Source organism: Miniopterus natalensis, chromosome 17 (genome assembly GCF_054644295.1).
Source record: "Miniopterus natalensis isolate mMinNat1 chromosome 17, mMinNat1.hap1, whole genome shotgun sequence".
NCBI lineage: Eukaryota > Metazoa > Chordata > Mammalia > Chiroptera > Miniopteridae > Miniopterus > Miniopterus natalensis.
Window position 1 is genome coordinate 430,444 of NC_142097.1, and position 20,329 is coordinate 450,772.

The following is a 20,329-nucleotide window of genomic DNA, read 5'->3' on the forward strand; positions in this document are numbered from 1 at the left end:
TCAGCGGTGCCTGCGAGGGAAGAGCTGGGGTTCCCTACAGGTCATCCTATCTTGTTGAGGAGGGGTCCGTGCGGGGGGCCCCAGCTGCCAGTGGTTAAGCGCAAGAGGGAACAGCGGCCCCTGGCGGCGGCGGCGCGCGTTTTGTTCGCCGCTGCGCGCGGAACGCGCGGCGGGCCCGCGGCCCCTTTAAGAGGGGCCGGAATGTATCAAAACAAAAGCGCCGGCGCCCACTGGCCGCGCGCCGCACGTGACCGCACAGCTGATTTCCTGCCCTTTTGTCGCGGCCGCCGCCGGTGTCAGCGTCGGCGCCGCCCGCCGTCTCCCGGGCGGGCGCAGGCCTCCGGGGCCCCCGCGCCCGGCTAGGAGCCCGCCGGCCGGGGCGGGGCGTGCCCGCGCCGATGGCGCACTCGCCGGGCGCCGCGCCGCCGGGCGCGCTGGAGCAGGGCTGCCCCATCCGCGTGGAGCACGACCGTCGGCGCCGCCAGTTCACCGTCCGGCTCAACGGTAACCGAGGCCCGGCCGCTCCCGCCTTTTGTCCGCGGGCGGGCGGGCGGCGGGTCCGCTCGGGGCGCGGGCCGGGGGGGACGGGCTGCGGGGCGAGCGCCCACGCGGGACCGCCCCGCGGGGCGGCGGGGGCGGGGAAGCGGAAGCGCGGGGCGGCCGGGAGTCGCACCTGCCCGGGCCTCGCGCGCCCCGGCGCCCGCCGAGGGCGAGCAGCCCTGACGCCCGCCGCCCGCCCGCGCCGAGGGTGACGAGCCGCGCCTCTGCCCGCGGGTCCTTCCGACCCGGCGCCCGAGACGGCCGGGCCGCCCGCCGCGCCCGGAGCCCCCGGGAGGAGCGCCTCCCGCCGGCGGCGCGAGATGCTGCGGGAGAGCGGGGCCTGCGGGCCGCCCGCCGCGCCCGGTGCCCCCGGGAGGAGCGCCTCCCGCCGGCGGGGTGGGATGCTGCGGGAGAGCGGGGCCTGCGGGCCGCCCGCCGCGCCCGGAGCCCCCGGGAGGAGCGCCTCCCGCCGGCGGGGTGGGATGCTGCGGGAGAGCGGGGCCTGCGGGCCGCCCGCCGCGCCCGGTGCCCCCGGGAGGAGCGCCTCCGGCCGGCGGGGCGGGATGCTGCGGGAGAGCGGGGCCGGGACGGCGGGCGCGGGCGCCAGTCGGCGGCCCTGACCTTGTTTTCTAAACCAGAAAGCACGGCCAAGCCTTCATTTCCTGTGAAGAAAGCTTCCTCCGCTTTCTAGCCCACACCCGTCTCCTACGAAGCCTGGGGGTGGGAAGTGGAACTATGAAGTGAAGGGCCGTGACCCCCGGCGTCCCACCCGCGCCATCGCCGAGAAGGGAAGGCGGAGGCCCGGGGGCGGGGAGAGCCGGCGCGGGGCCCTGCCTGGGCTGACTCCCCGCTGAGCCCCGGCCTGCAGGCGGACGCATCGGCGGGGGCGGGGCGGGGCGGGGACATTTCTGAGACCCCCTTTTGGGCTGTGCAGGGCATTCAGCCACGTCCTGGCATATCCTTGTGATGTGGGCATCACTACCCTGTCAGGGGGGAGTAGCCGCCTCCATGTTCCTACCTGTTGCAGGTGGAAGTGGAGCTCCTGGGGTGCTCCTGAGGGAGGGTGAGGTACTGGGGAAAGCTTTATTAATGTTACATTAAGGGAGTTCCCCTGCAGGGTTCTCTCTCCCTCCGTCCTGCCGTGGAAAAAGTCCCATTTTGTCTTCAGCAGAGAGAGGATTAAAGCCACTGCCCAGAGCTTCCGTCCCATACTGAAGCACAGTCCAGCCCAGCATCTGGCTCGCTTAGCTTGTGTTCCCAGCTGCAGTCCATTGTGTGTCGGGTCTGCATGGCCATGGGCCATGCAACTTCTAGGGCCATATGGCAGGTGCTTGCAGGTGACAGAGCAAGCGAGAAATAGGAGTGCAGGTGGCAAGAGAGAGAAAGCTTCTTTGTCTGAGGATTTTAACCAAAGATTTCTCGAGCTTGCTATGGCTCTACCCTCCTAGCCAATCCATGGTTTCCCAGGCTAGACTGATAGGCAAGCATCTTTCCTATGTCACCCCGACTCCACTGCGCATGCGTGTATTTCTCTCTTTGCTTTCTTCTTATTATTAATATTAGCTAGCTAATTACAATGGTAACAACCCCACATTACAGATGAGTAAACTGAGGCTTAGAGCATAGGGCAGGAGTGACTTTCTCAGCATCAATGAAGTGCCAGAGCCAGAACTCAGACACTGTTCTTTCCACATGGAAGCAAGTCCTTCCACTGCTGTGGCCCATCTGGGCATGACACCCAGGGCCCTGGCTGCTCTTGTTGAGAGGTGTTACCAAACTCAAGGGGTTCACTACTTGGGGGTGTTCCATTCTTGCCAGGTAGTTTTATATACTTACAGCAAGTAAAAGAGAGTGGAGACCCATCTCCAAAACTCTGCCTGCAGGCAATTACAGGTTGATTTCTTCTTTACAGTTAGCTACTTTTAGGTTTATGAGGTGGGTTCCTGTCAAGCTCCTCCTGTTTACAGCTGGTTTGCAAAGCACTGTGCTACATTTTAATGTTCAGCAAGAACAGCACTTAGTAAGAATGGCTCAGACCTTGACAGCCTTGTCCTATCTAACAAAGGGGCCTCTGGCTTTTCAAATCCTCTTTTCTGAGGTTCCAGAGAGGCCTCTGGTTCCCTTGGGTGCTCCAGCGGGTCTGTACATTCACAGAGACAAAAGAAAAAAGGGATTTTCAGGGTTCTCCTTCCAAATGAGTCCAGCCAAAGGATACCCCCTCTAGAGCTGGCTGTGGTGACAGCTAGATGTGCCCAGCTATATTTCTAAAGTTGCCCACTTCTGGAACCTACTGTCCAGACAGCTAACTATAAAGTGTCCCAGGGATCCCCCCCCCCACCCCCGCCAAGTCCAGGGAGCAGTGTAAGACTGCCTGTCCCTCTCCAGCCTGCACACCAGGGCTCTGCAGCCCATCCTGGTCCAGTCTGGCACTGGATATTGGGGGTGGGGGGCTCTGAGAGCAGGACCATCTGTATCTGGGTGGCACCCTGCCTCAGCTGGGGAGGGGATGGATCGGTTTGCCATAGTGTCTCTCAACTGCAAGGCCAGCCCAGGTGGCCAGCTTAGCATGCCTGTTGAGAGATGTGAGCACTAAAGCTGAGAGACAGTGGCCCTAGGGTTTCCAGTGCCCAGGTCAGGTAATAAATCAAGTGTAAGGTGTCCTAGAAAACAAAGGCCTTGTGAGAAATAAAGCAGGGCCGGGAGGAGGGTGTGCTGGGAAAGGGCTGCTGTTCAGAACCAGGTGTCCAGGAGGGCCTCCCTGGGGGGGGTGGCATTTAGTAAAGACCTAGCAGAAGCAAGGAAGGGAGTTAGAGTGGGAAGAGCTTTCCAAAAGAACGGAGCAGCAAGTGTGGAGGCCCTGTGGAGCCTGGTGGGCATCGGGAGCAGCAGGGGGTGGAGGAACAAAGAGAGGATCTTAGCAGATGTTGTCAGGAGGTGATGGTGTGAGGCCTTAGAAGGCGTTGTGAGGACTTGGCTTTGACTCTGAGGGAGATGGGTGCACAGGAGGGTCTTGAGCAGAAAATGGTCAGGAGGTTTCAGGCTCCCTCCAGGTGGTCTGAGGGAAACAGACTGTGGAGCAGGACAGAGCAGGGAAGCGGCTACTGTTCTGGTCCAGGCAGTGTGAGCAGAGGTGGGGAGAAGTAGCCAGCTCCTGGACAATTGTTGAAGGAAGCCTGGTTAGGACTTGCTGACGTGGGCATGAGAGAATGCTGGAGCTCAGGCTTGTCTGACCTCCAAATTCAGGTTCAGAAATGCTTGCTTGTATGTCCCCATTTCATAGGTGGGGAAACAGGGCACACAACCAGTAGGCAGCTAAGCCAGAATTGTGCTCCCCCCAGGGGGCCCTTTCTTTGGCCTTCCCTCTCCCCTCTCAGGCAGGGCCAAGTGTCCCATTTCCTTCAAGAAGAAGGGTCTAAGGCTGGTGTCCCCAGAGTCTGCGGCAGGCAGCAGTGACAGCTGTAGCACTGATGGGGCAGGGGACAGAGGCACTGCTTCGACTCCTGTGGAGCTGGCTGGGGCATCACCACAGGCCTTGATCCCAGAATGGCGCTGCTGGTGAGCACCTGCTGAAGCTGCTGCCCACAGACAAGCACATCGAGACCCTGCCCTTCCTCAAGGTGATGTCCAACCTGCCCTCTCCTTCATTGCCCTGGGTCCCCAGTGTTCACCCCCATCAAGGCAGACATAGGTGGCAGTACCACAAAAATCAAAGCTGTGTGTGACACCGACCCAGCCAAGTGCTAGACCTTGCAGAGCATCCTGGAGGTAGAGAAGGAAATGTACGGAGTACAGTGGCCTGGAGTGGGGACCACGCTGGTGCTGATGTGGCTGAAAAGAGGCCTCTGCCTCATCCAGGTCCTCTTCCAGAGGAGTGGAATGAGAACCACCCAGCCTCATCCGTGTCAGTGCCATCAAAACCTGTGAGAAGGCCCACGGGAAGTACCACGGCTGGATCCTGAGAAGACCTCCAGATGGCTCTGTAGGTGGCACCCTGTAGTCCGGCTTCCTGAGAGCGCTCTCCAGGGGCCAGAACGTGACGGAGCAGAGCACCTAGAGAAGGTCTGCCTCTTCCTGCAGACCTCTCGTCATCTACGAGATGTACACCAAGAAGAGTGCCGAGCTCAACTGTGAGGTGTAGGCGAGCCCAAGAGCTGGTACATCCGGCCCCTCACAGAACAGACAGACCCAGGTCACTGTGAGTCAGGCCCCTGGCCTGCATCACCCTCCCCAGGGTGGCCCGGAGCCTGGCCGGGGTCTGCCAGGAGGGCCCTGGCTTTTTAAAAGCCATTTTTTGGACTATCCTAATGGAGCAATACGTAACGATCCTACTTCTGAGTCCTTTGAGTTTCACATCAGCTCAGACTGACTGTACCTTCATTCAGTGGGTAAAAAAATGCTGCCGCTCATTCGGGCGTGGCTCAGCGGTTGAACATCGACCTAGGATCCAGGCAATCGGGGTTTAATTCCCGGTCAGGGCACATGCCCAGGTTGCGGGCTGGGTCCCCAGTTGGGGGCGTGCAGGAGGCAGCCGATCAATGACTCTCTCATCATTAATGTTTCTCTCTCTCTCTCCCTCTCCCTTCCTCTCTCTGAAATCAATAAAGATATATTTTTAAAAAACAAAACAAAAAAAGAAACGCTGCCAATAAATCAAGTCCTTGGGTTTTCCCCCACACACACACAGAGCATGACTCTGGGAGAGCCATGTCATTCACCTCACTTTAAAAATGAGGATGTGTCCTTCTAATTATGTTTTGGGTATTTTAAGGACCATGAGGAGTTTGATTTGAAATTATACAGGACCCCTATTGTAGGATTCTTTTTTTAAAACAAACTGAGTGTGCCCTCATGTGATTGCACAGCCCAACCTCATATCACTGTCATTCTAGATACCCTACTCTTTTTTTCTGACTGTCTTTTTCCAGACAGTTTTTAAAAATATATATTTTTATTGATTTTTAGTGAGAAGAAGGGAGAGGGAGAGAACATCAACATGAGAGCGGAACTTCTATTGGCTGTCTCCTGCACATCTGCTACCTGGAAATGAGCCCACAGCCCAGGTATGTGCCCTGACCTGGAAGGGAGCCAGGGTAGTTCTTTTTTCTTTTTAATCCTCACCTGAGGATATATTTTTATTGGTTTTAGAGAAAGTGAAAGGGAGAGAGAAAAAAACATCAGTGTGAGAGAGAGACATCAATTGACTGCCTCCCGTATGCACCCTGACCATGAATTGAACCTGCAACCTTTTGGTGTACAGGACGATACTCCAACTGAACCACCCGGCTGGAGCCCAGACAGTTGTTTTATAGCAGAAAATAACCAGCAAGCCTTTGATGACCGTGACCATGGGGACTTTGTGTTAAAACTATCAGGCACAAATAATTGACCAGAGATGACCAAATTGCCAGTCTTCTGGGACAGCTTTTTTTTTATTTTCTTCAGGGACAGCTTTTCCAATTTAAGAAACTACCTACATGTACATTCTCTCCAAGGGGAGACCACGAGCCTCCCGATGCTGAGACTCAAGGAAATACCTCGCTACCTTAACTGTCCTTTCTGGCACTAACGAGTTGTATTTTTGAAGGTATTAAGGTGAATAGAGGTACCCCCAAACAACTGATGTGTGTTAAAAATACAGTGAGGAACAATTGGGGATTTTTATGCAGAAACTAAATAATTCTTAATAAATAAATCTCTATTTTGGAAAAAATTTTTTTAAAAAAGAAGGTTCATTTGTGGGTCCTAGAATCCTATTGCGTTCCACATCCTCTCCAACCCTCTGAGGTACCAGAGAGCCAGCCGCTGCCTCTGGCTCCCTCAGCACCCCCAGAGGCAGCAGGGCGGAAAGTGCAGCCTCGGGTCTTGTGGCATTCAGATCCCTGGATATGAGGCTCCTGCATGAGCCCATGCTCCTGCATGAGCCCCAAGAAGTTCCCATGCCCCGTACCGTTCCACCTAGAACTGTGTCCCCAGGAGGGATGCCTGCTGTGGCAAGGGTACCAGTTGGGTCTGTGAGTGGACTTTCCTGGGTAACCCCCAGGGTCCGCCCTCACATGCTTCCTGGCTATGTTGGCTGGTCCTCTTGAGCTTTCCCACGTGGCAGCCCCCTCTGCCTAACCTACCTCTGAGCCACAAACTTGTGGCCCCTCCCCAAACCAGGCTCTGTGTGTGGAGACGCCTGCAATGCTGTCTGGGTGCTTCTGGGGCCTGCTCCCTGCTCCTGCACCCACTTGTCCCTGGTCAGCTTCCTCAGCTCCCAGAGGGAACAGAAGGCCCCTGCCCCTCATCTGTACAATGGGTGTTTTGACCTTCAGGCCTACCTCTCAGCTGTTGCTGGCAGAGTGGAGATGGTGGCTGTCGTTGCCCTCTGCACAGACCCCATATCTCCCACCCAGAACTCTGCTCCTCTTCCCACCTGCCAGGGAAGGCGATTTCTCAGTGACCACCTTCTGATACCTTCTTGGGGCCCTTGGTCCTGGGGTTGAAGCCAGCAGAGGGTACTGAGGTAGAGTCCCAATGGTAGGGTCTCTCAGTCCCTGAGTAGCTTCAACTTTTCTCAAAACTACTTCAGTCTGTGATCTCAATGTGATTCTCAGGCCCAGGGGAGAAGTAGCAATTGTCCCAGGACAGGTGAGATCTTGGGCACAAGGTGTCGAGACTGGTTTTGAGTCACCTGGCAGAGCTGGGACTAGAACCCAGGGCTCTGCCCTACCTTGGACTTGTTCCTATGGCCCCCAGGAGTGTCAAGTACTGGTCCCCTTTGCTAGTCAGAGTCTTGATGGCTCACAGAACCCAGCCCTGAGAATGTCCTGGGCCCAGCCAGACCCTGCCCTGGGGCTCGTCCTACAACACTGTGAGCAGAGATAGTGCTATCCATGAGCCAAGCTGCCGACACTGACAGATGACATGGTGCCCAGGGGTGCAAGGTTGATTACATAGCCCTGCCCTTCCCTTCTGTTGATGGTCAGGGAGGCCTCTGGAGAGGTGACATTGGGTTCACCTTGAAAATAAGGAGGAGCCAACCTTAGGAGGCCCTAGGGGGAGGGATGCCAGGCAGAGGGAGCAACCTGACAAAAGCTGGGGGTTGAGAACTGAGTGTACGTGAGGAGCAGTGAGGAGGCCAGTGTGGCTGGACTAGGGCCCTGAGCAGAGGACAGATGGGATCTGACTCGGCTTCCATGGGTTGATGCAGAGGTGCCCACGGAGATGTGAGCAGCACTGGCCAAATGCTAAGCATGTTTTGAAGGTTATACCCATGTACCTGTCTCAGGATCATAAGAGAAAGACAAGGCAAGGAGGTCCCCAGGATCTTGACCTGAGCCACAGGGGGTGGCCATTTTCTGGGGCTTTCCAGGCAGGTTTAGGGGAGGGGGAAGGGCGTTTAGGTGATGTTGGGTGTGAGTGGTTGGGACTGGGTGGCCTTTGCAGGCCTTTACGACCAAGGTACCAGGCCACAGGCCAGGTGCTCTAGAATTGCCCACTGAGGGCCTGGTTCCTCCCTAGCCAGGGTGGTGTGATCTGGCCAGTAGAGGCCTTGGAAGGGGGGCATCATTAATGCATTTTTTCCCTCACGCGTAGCGTATGTCCACCCTGGCAGCTCCAATGTCCCTCTGTTTCTCTTTCAGCCAGAAGAGCCTCCTAATTGAGCTTAGCCTGTCTCCAGCCAGCTCCATACACCGAGAGGTGTGTGACTGCCTCTCAGAGCCTCAATTTTCCCATCTGTAAACAGGGATTTGAGAATCCTACCCATTTTGTAAGATTTTCATGAGGATTAGTGTGTGGAGAGAGCTGACATGGGCCTGGCCAATGCCAAGGCTTCACAGGTGTGAGCTGCAGCTGTTGCCATCTGCTGTCTCCTCCAAGGCTTGGGCCCAGGCTGTGGGAAGGCTGGAGTGTTAGGCAGACCAGTAGCCCACAAGTCAGCCTCAAACCCCCAAAATGTCTGGCAGAGAGAGAACAGCAGTTGTTTGTAGGACAGTATCTCCTGAGCGTCTTCCCTGGGCACCAAGATGCAGTGGTGATGGAACCCATGTGACCACCAGGAGCTGATGAACAAGGGTTGGGGGCACAACCCCAGGCCATTTGGGATCTGTTCCATCCACGGCCCAAGTGGCCACTTCAGGAATATTGATTGAGGGAATGGGTAGGCGGATGAACAGAGGAATTCGCAAGCTTTCTATGGCTTGAGGCCCCACCACTTCCCTCTCTGTAGAGATAGCAATGGCCTAAAAGCCGAGATCTCCTCAGGGCTTGCGAGGCCCCACGTGATTCGGCCCCAGAGCCTCCAGTGTGGCTTACTACCACTCTCCCCACTCACTCCAGCCAGCCCTGCTGCCTCCTCATTGCTTCTGGAACATTGTACCTCAGGGCCTTTGCACATGCTGTTCTTGGTACCTGGACTCTTCATCCCCCACATCTCCTTTTGCATTCCTTACCCCTTTGGGTCTTTGCTCAAGGGAGGCCTTTCCTGTGTACCTTCTTTAAAATGGCAGCCCTGCCCTTCACCCCTTCTCTGCTGTAGTAGTCTCCAGCTTAGCCCCATTGAATCCTATATTGTCTATAACTTTGCTTATTTTCTGTTTCCTTCCATGAGGGAGCATTTGCTCCGTTTTCTTTATACATCCAGTGCCTGAAACCCTACCTGATATGTGGTAGGCCCTTGATGAGTTTGGGGTAATTAAGTGGCCAGGGTGGGCAGGCAGGCAGATCCTTTGGTGACTACTGACCGGGTAGTCCAAAAATAGCCTGCTGGTCTCTGCTGTCCTATTCTGGGTGAGTTGAATTAACCCCAGCAGGTGTGGGAGCTGAGACCTGAGTCCTGTGCTGCACAGCCAGGGCAGGTGGCAGTGGAGGCCAAAACTGGGCCCTGGCCCACCAGAGCAGCAGTCAAGCAGTGAGGAGGAGATGCTGGGGCCCCTAGAACCTGCAGAGGGAACGGGGCCACCCCTCAGCAGGACCTGATGAGGGGAAGGGGTATTCCAAGCAGAAGAAACTACCTGGGCAAAGGCAGGAGACAGGGTATGTCAAGGTGGAGCAGGAAGACAGGACTGGGCACTGGGTCTGGAGGCCTGGGTTCCAGCTTTATCTCTGACTTGCTGTGGGATGTGGATCTCTGGGTCTTAGTTTCCCCATCTGGAAATAGGGGGGTGGATTATAGCATAACTCATGGAGCTTTGGGGGAGAATCAGAAAGCCTCCTAACTGGTGTTGGATCCTATTCTGGTGTCCAATTTGCTGTGAAACCCTGGACTGGTCCTTTGTATCCCTCAGCCTGTCAGTCATCCACTTGTGACACTACAGGCCCCAAGCCCAGCAGCACTTAGCAAATTCTCTATGGTGCTTTAAAGTGAAAAACAGATGAAATACAATTTGCTTTTAGAAATCAGGGAAACACACTTGGCATTGACACATTTTCTTTTAGGGACAGTGAATTAGGTGTTCTAACCCCAGGGCCCCAGACCATGAGTCTGACCCCTCAGATGCCCCCTCTGCCTCCCTCTGTGTCCCTCACTGCTCTCCTGGGTTAGTGCAGCGCCGCTCCTCATAGCCAGAGGAGGGGCCCTGAGACGACCATGTCCTGTTCCTCCTCCAAGGGTCCTCCTGGGACTCCCAGCTCACAATGGCGTAGGCTCTGCAGGACCTCCTCCCACCCGCCCCTCCCCGCCCTTGTCTGCTCCACCCTCTCCCTTGGCCACTCCTGCCTCAGAGCCTCTGTACTGGCTGTTCTCTCAGCCTGGACGCTGCTCCCTAGACAGCCATGGCCCACTTCCTCCTCATTTCTGCCCAGCACTCCCCCTCCCCCACCCCCTAACACTTCTTTGTTCCGTCTCCTGTTCTAGTGAGTTTCATAAGAGAGGGGTCTGGTCCGGCATGGTCATTGCTGTGTTCCCAGCACCTGAAATAGTGTCTGGGGCTCAGTAAACATTTGTTAAATGGGACTGGCGGATAGATGTGTGGAGATGAATGGGTAAGTAGATGGGCAGGCAGATGGGAGATGGATGGATGGATGTGGTTGGATGGATGGATGGACAGAGACAGATGGGACTAAAGACATTGGTTAGAGGAACCCCAGTTATTGGGACTTTGGGATGGACTGGTGAGCTCCAGTCTTGGCAAGACTGCGAAGGAACAAAGGCCAGCTTGTTCCTGCTTATGTACCCAGTGTCACTTTCCTGTGGACTCTGGTGCCACACCTTCTGACCTTCCATGGGCCTGGCCAGTAGTCCTGATGCACCTCTTGACCTGCTCTCATCTCTTCAGGCTCTGGTTTAGTTGGGGGCTTGCCAAGTCCTGCTCTGCATCCAGCGCTGAGCCTAGGACTCCAGACCCTCTGGAGGGAGCTCAGGTGGGGACACAGATAGCTGGGCTGTGGGAGTGTTGGGGGTCCTGGGGTGCTGAGACCAAGAACAACAACAAAGGCTCATGGTAACCCAGAGTGATCTGGGTGTTGTTCTAAGCATTTTATGGAGATTACCTCATTTAATTCTCCAAACAACCCTATTATATCCCCACTTTGTGGATGAGGAAACCGAGACAGAGAGGTTATTCAGGATCTAAGTGCAACAGCCTGGCTCCAAATGCCTGTCCCTCCACCCCAGCTGCCATGCCTGGGTCAGGCCCCTAGAGTCTCCGCAGCCTTATGTGTTTACCACCTCCCCCTGCAGGATGTCATGACCGGGCCGTCCTGCTCTATGAGTACGTGGGCAAGCGGATTGTGGACCTGCAGCACACCGAGGTCCCTGATGCTTATCGTGGGCGTGGCATTGCCAAGCACCTCGCCAAGGTAGGGAGGTGGTGGTAGGAGGTGAGCTCTCCCACTCAGAGGAAACCGTGGCCCTGGTGGCAGCCTCAACCTATTTCTTGGTCAAAGTGCACATGGGTGCCCACCTTGCCACCAGGTTGCAGCTGGGAGCTGGTGGTTGTCAGGCAGCATGTTTCACCCACTTCTGGCTCCTCTTGGGCTGGTAGCACTGGTTCTGAGCCCAGGCCCCAGGTTCTGCATAGCTTAGCTTCCAAGGCCACTGCCCCTGCTGTGTCAGGAGCTCATTGGCTGGGGCCCCAGCATCCAGCATGAATGTTCAACTAAATCGGCTAGTGCCCCATTCCCTGCCCCGCCCCCTGTATCCCCAAAGCACCTCAAACTCCAGACTACTGGAGAACAAGTTTGAACTTAATAAAGGGAACTGCAGCCTGGACCAGAGAACGGCCTTAAATATCCTTGAGGCCTGCTCCTGAGGGCCCAGTTTCCTGCCTCTGCCTGCTCTTCCTGCCCCCACCCCACCCCAGGCCTCTGTTCCTCCTCCACCCTCCGTGTGACCAATAAAGAAACTGAGACCCCAGCCAGTGTGCTCAGTGGTTAGAGCATCAGCCCACACACCCAAGGGTCTCGGGTTTGATCCTGGTCAAGGGCAGGTACCTGGGTTGCAGGTTCGATTCCCTGCCCCAGTCAGGGTGAGTATGGAAGGCAACCAATTGATGTATCTCTCTCACATGGATGTTTCTCTCTCTCCTCCCCTCCCTCCCACTCTCTCTAAAAATCAATGGAAAAAATTAACTAAAATAAAGTCAACTGAGATTTACTGACCTGGGTAAAGGGGAGTTGGGCCCCACTCTAACCCTAGGGAGCCCTGCCCGTGTCTCCCTGAGCCCTGCCTGGCTAGGGCATGCGGGCATATACCTTGTGCCACTTACTTTGGCACCTTCATGGGCTTTCAGGTTTTTTATCAGCAAAATGAGAGAATAGACTGGGTTCTTGTCACTAGAGGTTCTCAGGTTGTAAACCCCAGGGTGAGGTGTGGACTGCATGGTGAGGCACACGAAGGCCAGCTTGGGTGTTGGAAGGTCAAATGGGCCAACCGCGTAGCACCAGGCACCTCATAGGCGCTCAGTAAATGCTGCTCCCTTTTTCATCAGAAGAGCCAGCACCCCCAGGCTGCCCTCTACGGTGTTTCAGCAAACATTGTTAACCCTCACGCAAGGATATTTTTTCCATTGATTTTTAGAGAGTGGAAGGGAGGGAGAGAGAGAGAGAGAGAGAGAGAGAGAGAGAGAGAGAGAGAGAAACATTGATGTGAGAGAGACACATCAATTGGTTGCCTCCCACACATGCCCCAACTGGGGCTGGGGATCAAACCTGCAACCCAGGTATGTGCTCTTAACCAGGAATCGAACCTGCTACCGTTCAGCCAGGGCTCAGCAAACATTTTTAAACACCAACTGTGTACAAGGCTCTGGGGCAGAGACGGACATCACACATACCCTTTCCTCCATCCCCGGACCTCACTGGAGACCATGACAACAGTCATAGACCAAAGCCGTGTGCTGGTCCCCCATCGTTTACCCCACCATTGCCTTTGGGAGCCTTGTAATAACTAAGTGTGCCTTTTGCTGGGTGCAGGAAGCCCTGGGGGGGCAGTGAGAGCCCTGAGGCACCCTGACCCAGCCTCCAGAGGAAGGTTCCAGGAGGAAGCCTCAAGTGAGCTGTCACATGAAGAATACATGAAAAAGAGGAGCTTAGGGAGGCACCCAGGAGCACACAGCCCTGAGAATGGAAAGGGCAAGCTGTAGAGACAAGCTTGGGATGGGTGTGAGACAGACAAGATAGGCAGTGGGGCAGGGTTCTCTAGGTTTAGCCCCTGCCCATGTCACCCCTGGCCATTGGCTGCTCTGTGTGGAGAACACCTCCCAGGCAGTTTTGGGCAGGAGCTCAGGATCCAGTCCTGGCTTATTCTCTTCCATTACATGTGCTTCAGGCAGTTTACCAACACTTTCTGCTTCAGTTTCCCCAACTGAAATAGGGGTGGTGGTGACGGCACCCCTCCCTCTACTGCAGACTGAGTAGAACAGGTGTCATGGGCAGCCAGCTCCCGTCCTCGGAGGGAATAGCCTGGAAGGTGTGGGGGTCAGGCCATGAGCCAGGGTGTAGGCTACAGGCACTGACCTCTCTCTCTCTCCCCGGCTGTCAGGCTGCTCTGGACTTCGTGGTGGAGGAGGACCTGAAGGCCCACCTCACCTGCTGGTACATCCAAAAGTACGTCAAGGAGAACCCACTGCCGCAGTACCTGGAGCGTCTGCAGCCGTGACCCTGGCTTGCAGGGCAGGAGTGCTCCTGCCAGACCTTTCCTTGGCATTCTGCGTGCTCTCAGGAAACCTGGGTCCCATGGGCGACAACTCAGTTATTTTGTAAGGACATTCACCTGTGGCCCCTGGAGGTGGCTGGCCAAGGACAGGCAGTGCTCCAGCAACTGTGGCCAAGGGGAGGCCAAGCAACTGAAGTCCCAGCAGCTCCTGCTTGGCAGACACTGGCCAGCTTTTCAGAAGACTGCACACGGCCTGTCGTGGGCAGGCCTGTGAGGGCCTGTGGCCAGGACTGGAACATGGATGGGGCATCCCTGTGGCCTGTCTGGGTCCCATCTGTGTTCCCTGCCCTGTGATTGGCAGGTAGGCTGTCTTGGTACCCCGCCACCACCACTGCCTCTCAGTCTATGTCTTTTTTGCAGATAAGGAGGGTGTTCCCTGTGTTGAGAGGAGCAATAACAAACTATGTGCCAACTTCTGAGGGGCCCAGCGCCAAGCTGTGGCCGCCGTTAACGCTGCCCCTCCTCTTCCTCCAGCTGTCTGCCCTGGCAGAGGGTGGCAAGGGTCAGCTCTCCCTGATGTGTGAAGCCAGGAATGGGCAGACTGGGCATTGGCCCAGGCACAACTGTGCACACGCACACAGGCACACACAGACACAATGCTGAGTGCCAAGCTGTGCATTGGTGGAGAGCTGAAGCAGGGAGCATGGGCTGCTCTCTCCTTGGTACCATTCCCATAACTCCTTGCCTCCTTGTCTCCTTGTCTGTCAGCTCTGCAGGAAACCAAGGTCCCCATCCCCTGTGGCACCCTACCCTCTCCATTTGCCAGTCTCCCAGAGGCCAGCTCCAGGTGCAGCTAAGCCTCACAGGGATCTCTGCCACTCACTGGCCTCTTGGCCACCCTGTGGGTGAGCTTCCTCAGAAAGGATCCTTTGGAGCTGAGACGGAAGGGAGGCAATCTGTCCTCAAAAACCATCCTCAGCACCCAAAGAAAGAAATATCTCTGCAAAGGGATTCCCTTTGTGGCCGCCAAACATCAGGGCATCTTTCATGGTGATCTTGTGGCTGGGCGTGGTCTGTGACCTGCACATGCACATTCTGGCCTCCAGGAGTTCCCAGGACGGCTGAGGGCACCCCTTTCCCATTGTGCTCCCCAGCTCTGTTTGCAGTGTGCTATTGTGAGGGCCAGAGAAGCCCCTGGGCCCCTGCTGTGCTGGGAGTTGTGGGCCAGAAAGGAATTGCTGGCAGGAGGTGGGCTCAGCTACTGGCTCTCTTCCAAGGCTGGAGGTGTCCCATTCCTAGGATAGTTGAAGAAAAGGGAGGGTTGTAGGCCTGAGAGTGGACACAGTCCAGCCCAGGGTCTTGTCTTTTCCCTCCCTAGGACCACCCCCTCCCACTCACACATCTCCCCAAGTTTAAGCACAGATATTGTCATGAAACTCTCCAGTAGCTCAGCGAGCTGGTGCTGTCTCCCTCTGCAGCCTGTGGGGCGAGGTGACCTAGTTCTAGGAGGGTGCCCTACACAGGATCCTAGGACAAGCAGGGTGTTGAGGAGCAGGGGGCCAGGTGGCACCGGAAGGGGCTTGTTTCTGTCCCCACTGTGTCCCAGCCTGCACCTGTGTTCTAACAGCAGTTGATTCACCATGCCTGGGCCAGCATGCAAACAAAACTCGTTCAACGAGGAGCTGCTCAGGGTCTGGGGTTGGAGGAGAGCTGTGAGCCTAGGACCCAGGGACAGCTCGCCCCCAGTTCATACGAGTGTGACCTGTCCCCTTGCCTCCACTGCCTTGAAGTGCTGCTGCACCACTGCAGGCATCTGATGCTGAGGCCAGCTCCGGGCTCCAGCAGAGCCTCAAGGCAGCAGCATAGCTGACGACTCTGCCTGGCCAGGGACACTGCAGACCCTGGCCTGGAGCCTCAGTTAACATGGCTCGTTTCGCCATGGCCGGCCTGCCTTTGGTGCTGCCCCATATGTCTGACATCCCGGCCTCTCCCCGACCTGTGCCAGAGGCAGGATGCCCCGGGAGCCCTTGCTCTGGAGGCAGGGCACCCCCAGCCCCCTTCCAGCAGGTTGCTCAAAGGCCCCGTGTTCTGTCACATCTCGCTTTGTGGAATTTTTACTTGCCCAGTAACTCATGTGCCTTTCCTACTCAGGACCTGTTCCAGGTGATGTCTGGGCTAAGGCTCCAGACCTCCCTTTGTTGTTTTTCAAACTCCTGAACAGACTGCATGACATACATTTCCTCGAAAGCTATGGCCTAGCCCACGGCTTCAGGACGACTTCTAGGAGAGGCACAGTATGGGCTGGTGTCCCCACGCCACCTTGCTCCATCTCCGAGGCGATCTGATTATTGGCCCCGCTTCACCAAGGCATAAACAGGCATAGCAAGGTTTGGGAGCTCCCAGGGTGTAAGGAGGGGGGTGCAGGCAGGCCTGGTGGGTACCCCAGCCTCCCATCCCTACTTCTGTTACATAATTGGCAGCGCAGCCCCTGTTTTCAGGTAGGGAAAGTAAGGCTCTGAGAGGCATCAAGGTTTGGCGGAGGTCTCACGGCAAGACAGCAGTGGCATAAGGATCTGGGTGGGGACTTTGGCATCGTGCCTTCTGCATCTTTTACCAGGCCCCTGCCATGGTTCCTGCCTCCACCTGAGGTAAAGACCACTCTGAGGCTGTAGTCATGCTCTCAATGTGGACTCCCCCCACCTGCAGAGCAGCTGGAAGCGTTACCTGGAAGAACATGTGATGTCATATGACCTCACATCAGCTGCCGCTCTTAGACATGTCTCTCTCCCCCTAAAAAGCCTTCTCTTGGGGCTTCTAGTCCTGGGGAGGGAGGTGGGGCACCCATGCAAGCCTGTGGTGTAGAGTCACATATGGCCTCAAAACAGGATCAAGGGAGCCCTGGCCGGCTTGGCTCTGTTGAGCAGCATCTCATGCACTGAAAGGTCACCAGTTCAACTCCCGGTCAGGGCACTTGCCCAAGTTACAGGTTTGATCCACAGTCAGGGTGTGGGAAGCAACCAAGCGAAGGTTTTTCCTCTCACTGCCCAGGGACTCCTTCCTGAGTGGGATGTTTTCCTCTTAATTCCCACCCTGGGGTTACAGTGCTCCCCCCCAACACAAGAGGAGGAGGCCGGCACTGCAATTGCAAGGACTTTACAATCTTGTCAGGCTGGATTCTCCCAGCAGTTCTGGGAGATTCCAGTCATCAGGCCTATCTTATGGATGAGAAAACAGGTCCTGTTGCCCTCGATGTGGCTGGAAGGGGAGGGGAGCAGGATCTGTGCCCAGTTCCTGCCCACTCTATAAAAGGATGTGCCCTTACGTGTCATTAGGTCTTATGTCCACTTAGGTGGCAGATGGTCTTGGAGATCAATACACAGGTAACACTTCTTGCAATTTCCCTGACCATTTGGAAGGCTGAGGTAGGTTCTGTGTTGAGGTACATGTATAATTAGGGGTGATGTTGGAAAGATGACACTGCATGCAAAGCTGGGTTGTGATGGGAACGTTGATGGAGCGTCCAACCATACACACGTTCCTTCCTCAGTTCAGGAGTCTCAGATCTGCTGAAGTCCACCCAAATGTTCCCTCTACTGTTCTCAGGGTCCCACTTCTTTTAAATCAACACCCTAAATTTTATATGAGAGGGCATGTGACTGCAGCCTGCAGGATCAAATATTGGGTTATGTTTTTAGTTCTATCATTCCTATGGCTACAGGATATTAAACAGATTCTTTTCTGGCTGTTGAAGAGGCTGTCTAGTTTTGTACCTGCGCCTTGAGCTGAGTCTAGTTTATTTTCTGCTGACTCCAGTGTGGTCCCAGCAGCCAGCCTACAGCAGAGCTTTGTAGCTGTATTGTCCCCACCACAGTCACTAGGGTAGCAGCCGATCAGTCTCCCAGTTCTGCCATCAAGAGGCACCTCACCCCAGGCTCATAAAATAGGTGAGATGTTAAATCACCATTTTGCCCCTGAATGCTGTGAACTGGGTGCCATTTCCCCTGGCCAGTCAAGTCATTACTGTGACCCAGTTGGGTCAGATAACTGGCCCCAGGCTTCTGTGTGTAAGAGATGGTTCCTCAGATGCCATTCCTGCTATGAAGAGCGATCTATGCAGAGTCAGAAAGTGGAGACTCCTGCAGGTGCTTCAAACAGGATTTGGTGTGGGGGATGAGAGAGCAAAAGCAAGAAGGTAAGATGGCCCGAACACAATGCACGAGGCTGCTGTCACACTGGGCTGCGGGAACTGAGTGTTACCCAAAGCTGTGGTCGCTGGGCTGCTGTTGGGACCTCGCCTGGGTGGTGGGTGGGGCCAGGTGATGCACAGCCTTGCGGTGTGATGGAGGCTGCTGCAGCTCAGCCGTTCCGTTGGAGGACACAGCTGCACCTGCCAGCCTCTCTCGTAGCAGGTGAGCCCGAGCCTGAGTTCTAGCTGATGGAATGTGCATGGAAATGAGGGAGAGTCCTCCCAGGCTCTGTCCAGCTCCACTGCTGGGTGCTGTTGATGCCTAGGCTTCAGGGACGGTAAGTCCACCGGCTCTAAAGAACACAATCCCCTGAGTTGCTGCATGGAGAAGAACCTGTCAGTCACAAACTCGTTTTGGCTTCTTAGTGAGCAAGAAATACATAGTTACAGCATGCATTCTGCATTTTGGAGCCTGTTATACCATATACTGTGCTGAAACTTTTAGGATGGTGCCTCCATAATTTAAAATCGGAAATAATAGGACTGGCTTAGTGGTCAGGCAGACAGGATGTGGACATAGATGTCATAGAATGGACAGTTGCAGACTCATTATGCAGAGGCAAGATATTTGTTAAAATCATAACTTGAGGAGATTCCAAGATGGCGACGGATTAAGTGGAAGCTACACTGACACTCTCCCAGGACCAAACTGGAATTACAACTAAAATACAGAAAAGCCATCCTGAATTATCAACTGAAGACGAGCTGGACAGCACCCTCATAACCAAGAAGAAAAAGTGGGGACCACATAGAGACTGGTAGGAAGTGCAGAGGCGCAAGACGGCTGGCTGGGCTCCCACAGGCAGCAGCTGAAGGTCCAGAGGGAGATCTCAGCTGTGGGGGTTCCCACTGAGGACTCTGGGCCTAAACCCCAGGCCGGGCTCCCCAGCCCAGAGCACCAGAACTGAGAAAGGTGCCCACATAACATCTGGCTGTGAAAAGCAGCAGGGTTCCTGTCTGCCAGGGAGAGACAGATGGAAGTGCAGGCACCCTCTTACAGAACCAATGCACAAAGTTTCATGTGCAGCCACTTACCTTGGGTTCCAGCAGAGGGAGAGGAGAGTGGACTGGAGCTGTGTGAGGAGAATTCAAGGGGACTGGGTGGGAGAATAGGTCTCAGAGGGTACTCATCTTGACCCTGGTGCTGAGTCATTCCCCCATACAGCAGAGGACATCTTTCTCAGGCAGAAATTTATAATCCAGGCAGCCTTTGCCTGGGGGGAAGCAATTGGTCCACCCACTGAAAACCTCTCTCTCCACTCGAGTTTATACCTTGCTATGGTCTACAGCCTGCGGCTCCTTAAGATACTATGAATAACTATCAGCCTCTGGGTGCTTTGAGTCTTTGCCTGATCTGCTTATGGACCCAGGGCTTGGAAAAGCAGACCTTGGTGCACATCTTGGTCCTGTCCAAACATACCCAGAGGGAGCCACAAACTGTGGAGTGTAGAAAGCTTCATACAGGGTACTCAAGGCCAGTCACAAATAGCATCTGACATTGGCCTGCACCAGAGACCATCCAAAGACTAGGAGTCCTAGATCTACCTAATACATAGAAAGAAACCCAAACAGGCAGCCAAAATGGGGAGACAATAAAACAAGCCCCAAATAAAAGAACAAGAGAATTCTCTAGAAGAAGAACTAAATGAAATGGTGATAAAAAATCTATCAGATATAGAGTTCAGAATAGTGATCACAAGGATGCTCAACAACATGAGAAAAGATATGGAACCTATGAAGGAAATTAAGAGTGACATAGTAGAAATAATAAAAAAAAAAAACATTGGAAGGAACAAACAGAAGATTAGGGGAAGCTGAGGATCAGATCAGTGAATTTGAAGACAGGGTAGCAAAAGATCAATCAGAGAACCAAAAAGAAAAAAAACAAAACAAAAAACAGGAGGACAGTCTAAGGGAGCTGTGGGAGAACATGAAACATAACAATATTCACATCATAGGAGTGCCAGAGGAGGTAGAAAGTAAGCAAGGGTTAGAGAACCTATTTGAAGAAATATGGCAGAAAATTTCCCTAACCTGGTGAAGGAAAAGTCACATAAGTTCAGGAGGCATAGAGAGTCCCAAGCAGGAAGAACCCAAAGAAGCCCACACCCAGACACATAATTAAAATGCCAAAAATTCAAGACAAAGAGAGGATCTTAAAAGCAGCAAGAGAAAAGCAGTCTGTTACCTACAAAGGAGCTCCCATAAGGCTCATTTCTCATCAGAAACTCTACAGGCCAGAAGGGAATGGCATGAAGTATTCAAGGTAATGCAAAACAAGGATCTGAAACCAAGACTACTCTATTCAGCCTTGCTGGATATGATTCAAAATAGATGGCGAAATAAAGGGCTTCCCAGGCAAAAAAGAAAAGGCTGAAGGAGTTTATCACCACCAAACCAGCACTGCAGGGAATGTTAAAGGGACTGCTGTAATTAGAAGTAGAAATAGAGAGAAACATAGGCAT

General features: G+C 54.7%; 1 protein-coding gene and 1 pseudogene across 1 annotated transcript; both read left to right on the forward strand.

The window, feature by feature from the left end:
* Window positions 1-392: 392 nt before the first annotated feature.
* NATD1 (N-acetyltransferase domain containing 1) lies at window positions 393-17,368 on the forward strand. Its single transcript, XM_087825722.1, has 3 exons — window positions 393-504; window positions 11,204-11,322; window positions 13,505-17,368. Exons 1-3 carry the CDS (start codon window positions 399-401, stop codon window positions 13,619-13,621), a joined length of 342 nt encoding a protein of 113 aa, XP_087681848.1. The 5' UTR covers window positions 393-398; the 3' UTR covers window positions 13,622-17,368.
* LOC107542214 (glycolipid transfer protein pseudogene) lies at window positions 861-5,086 on the forward strand (annotated as a pseudogene).
* Window positions 17,369-20,329: the final 2,961 nt, after the last annotated feature.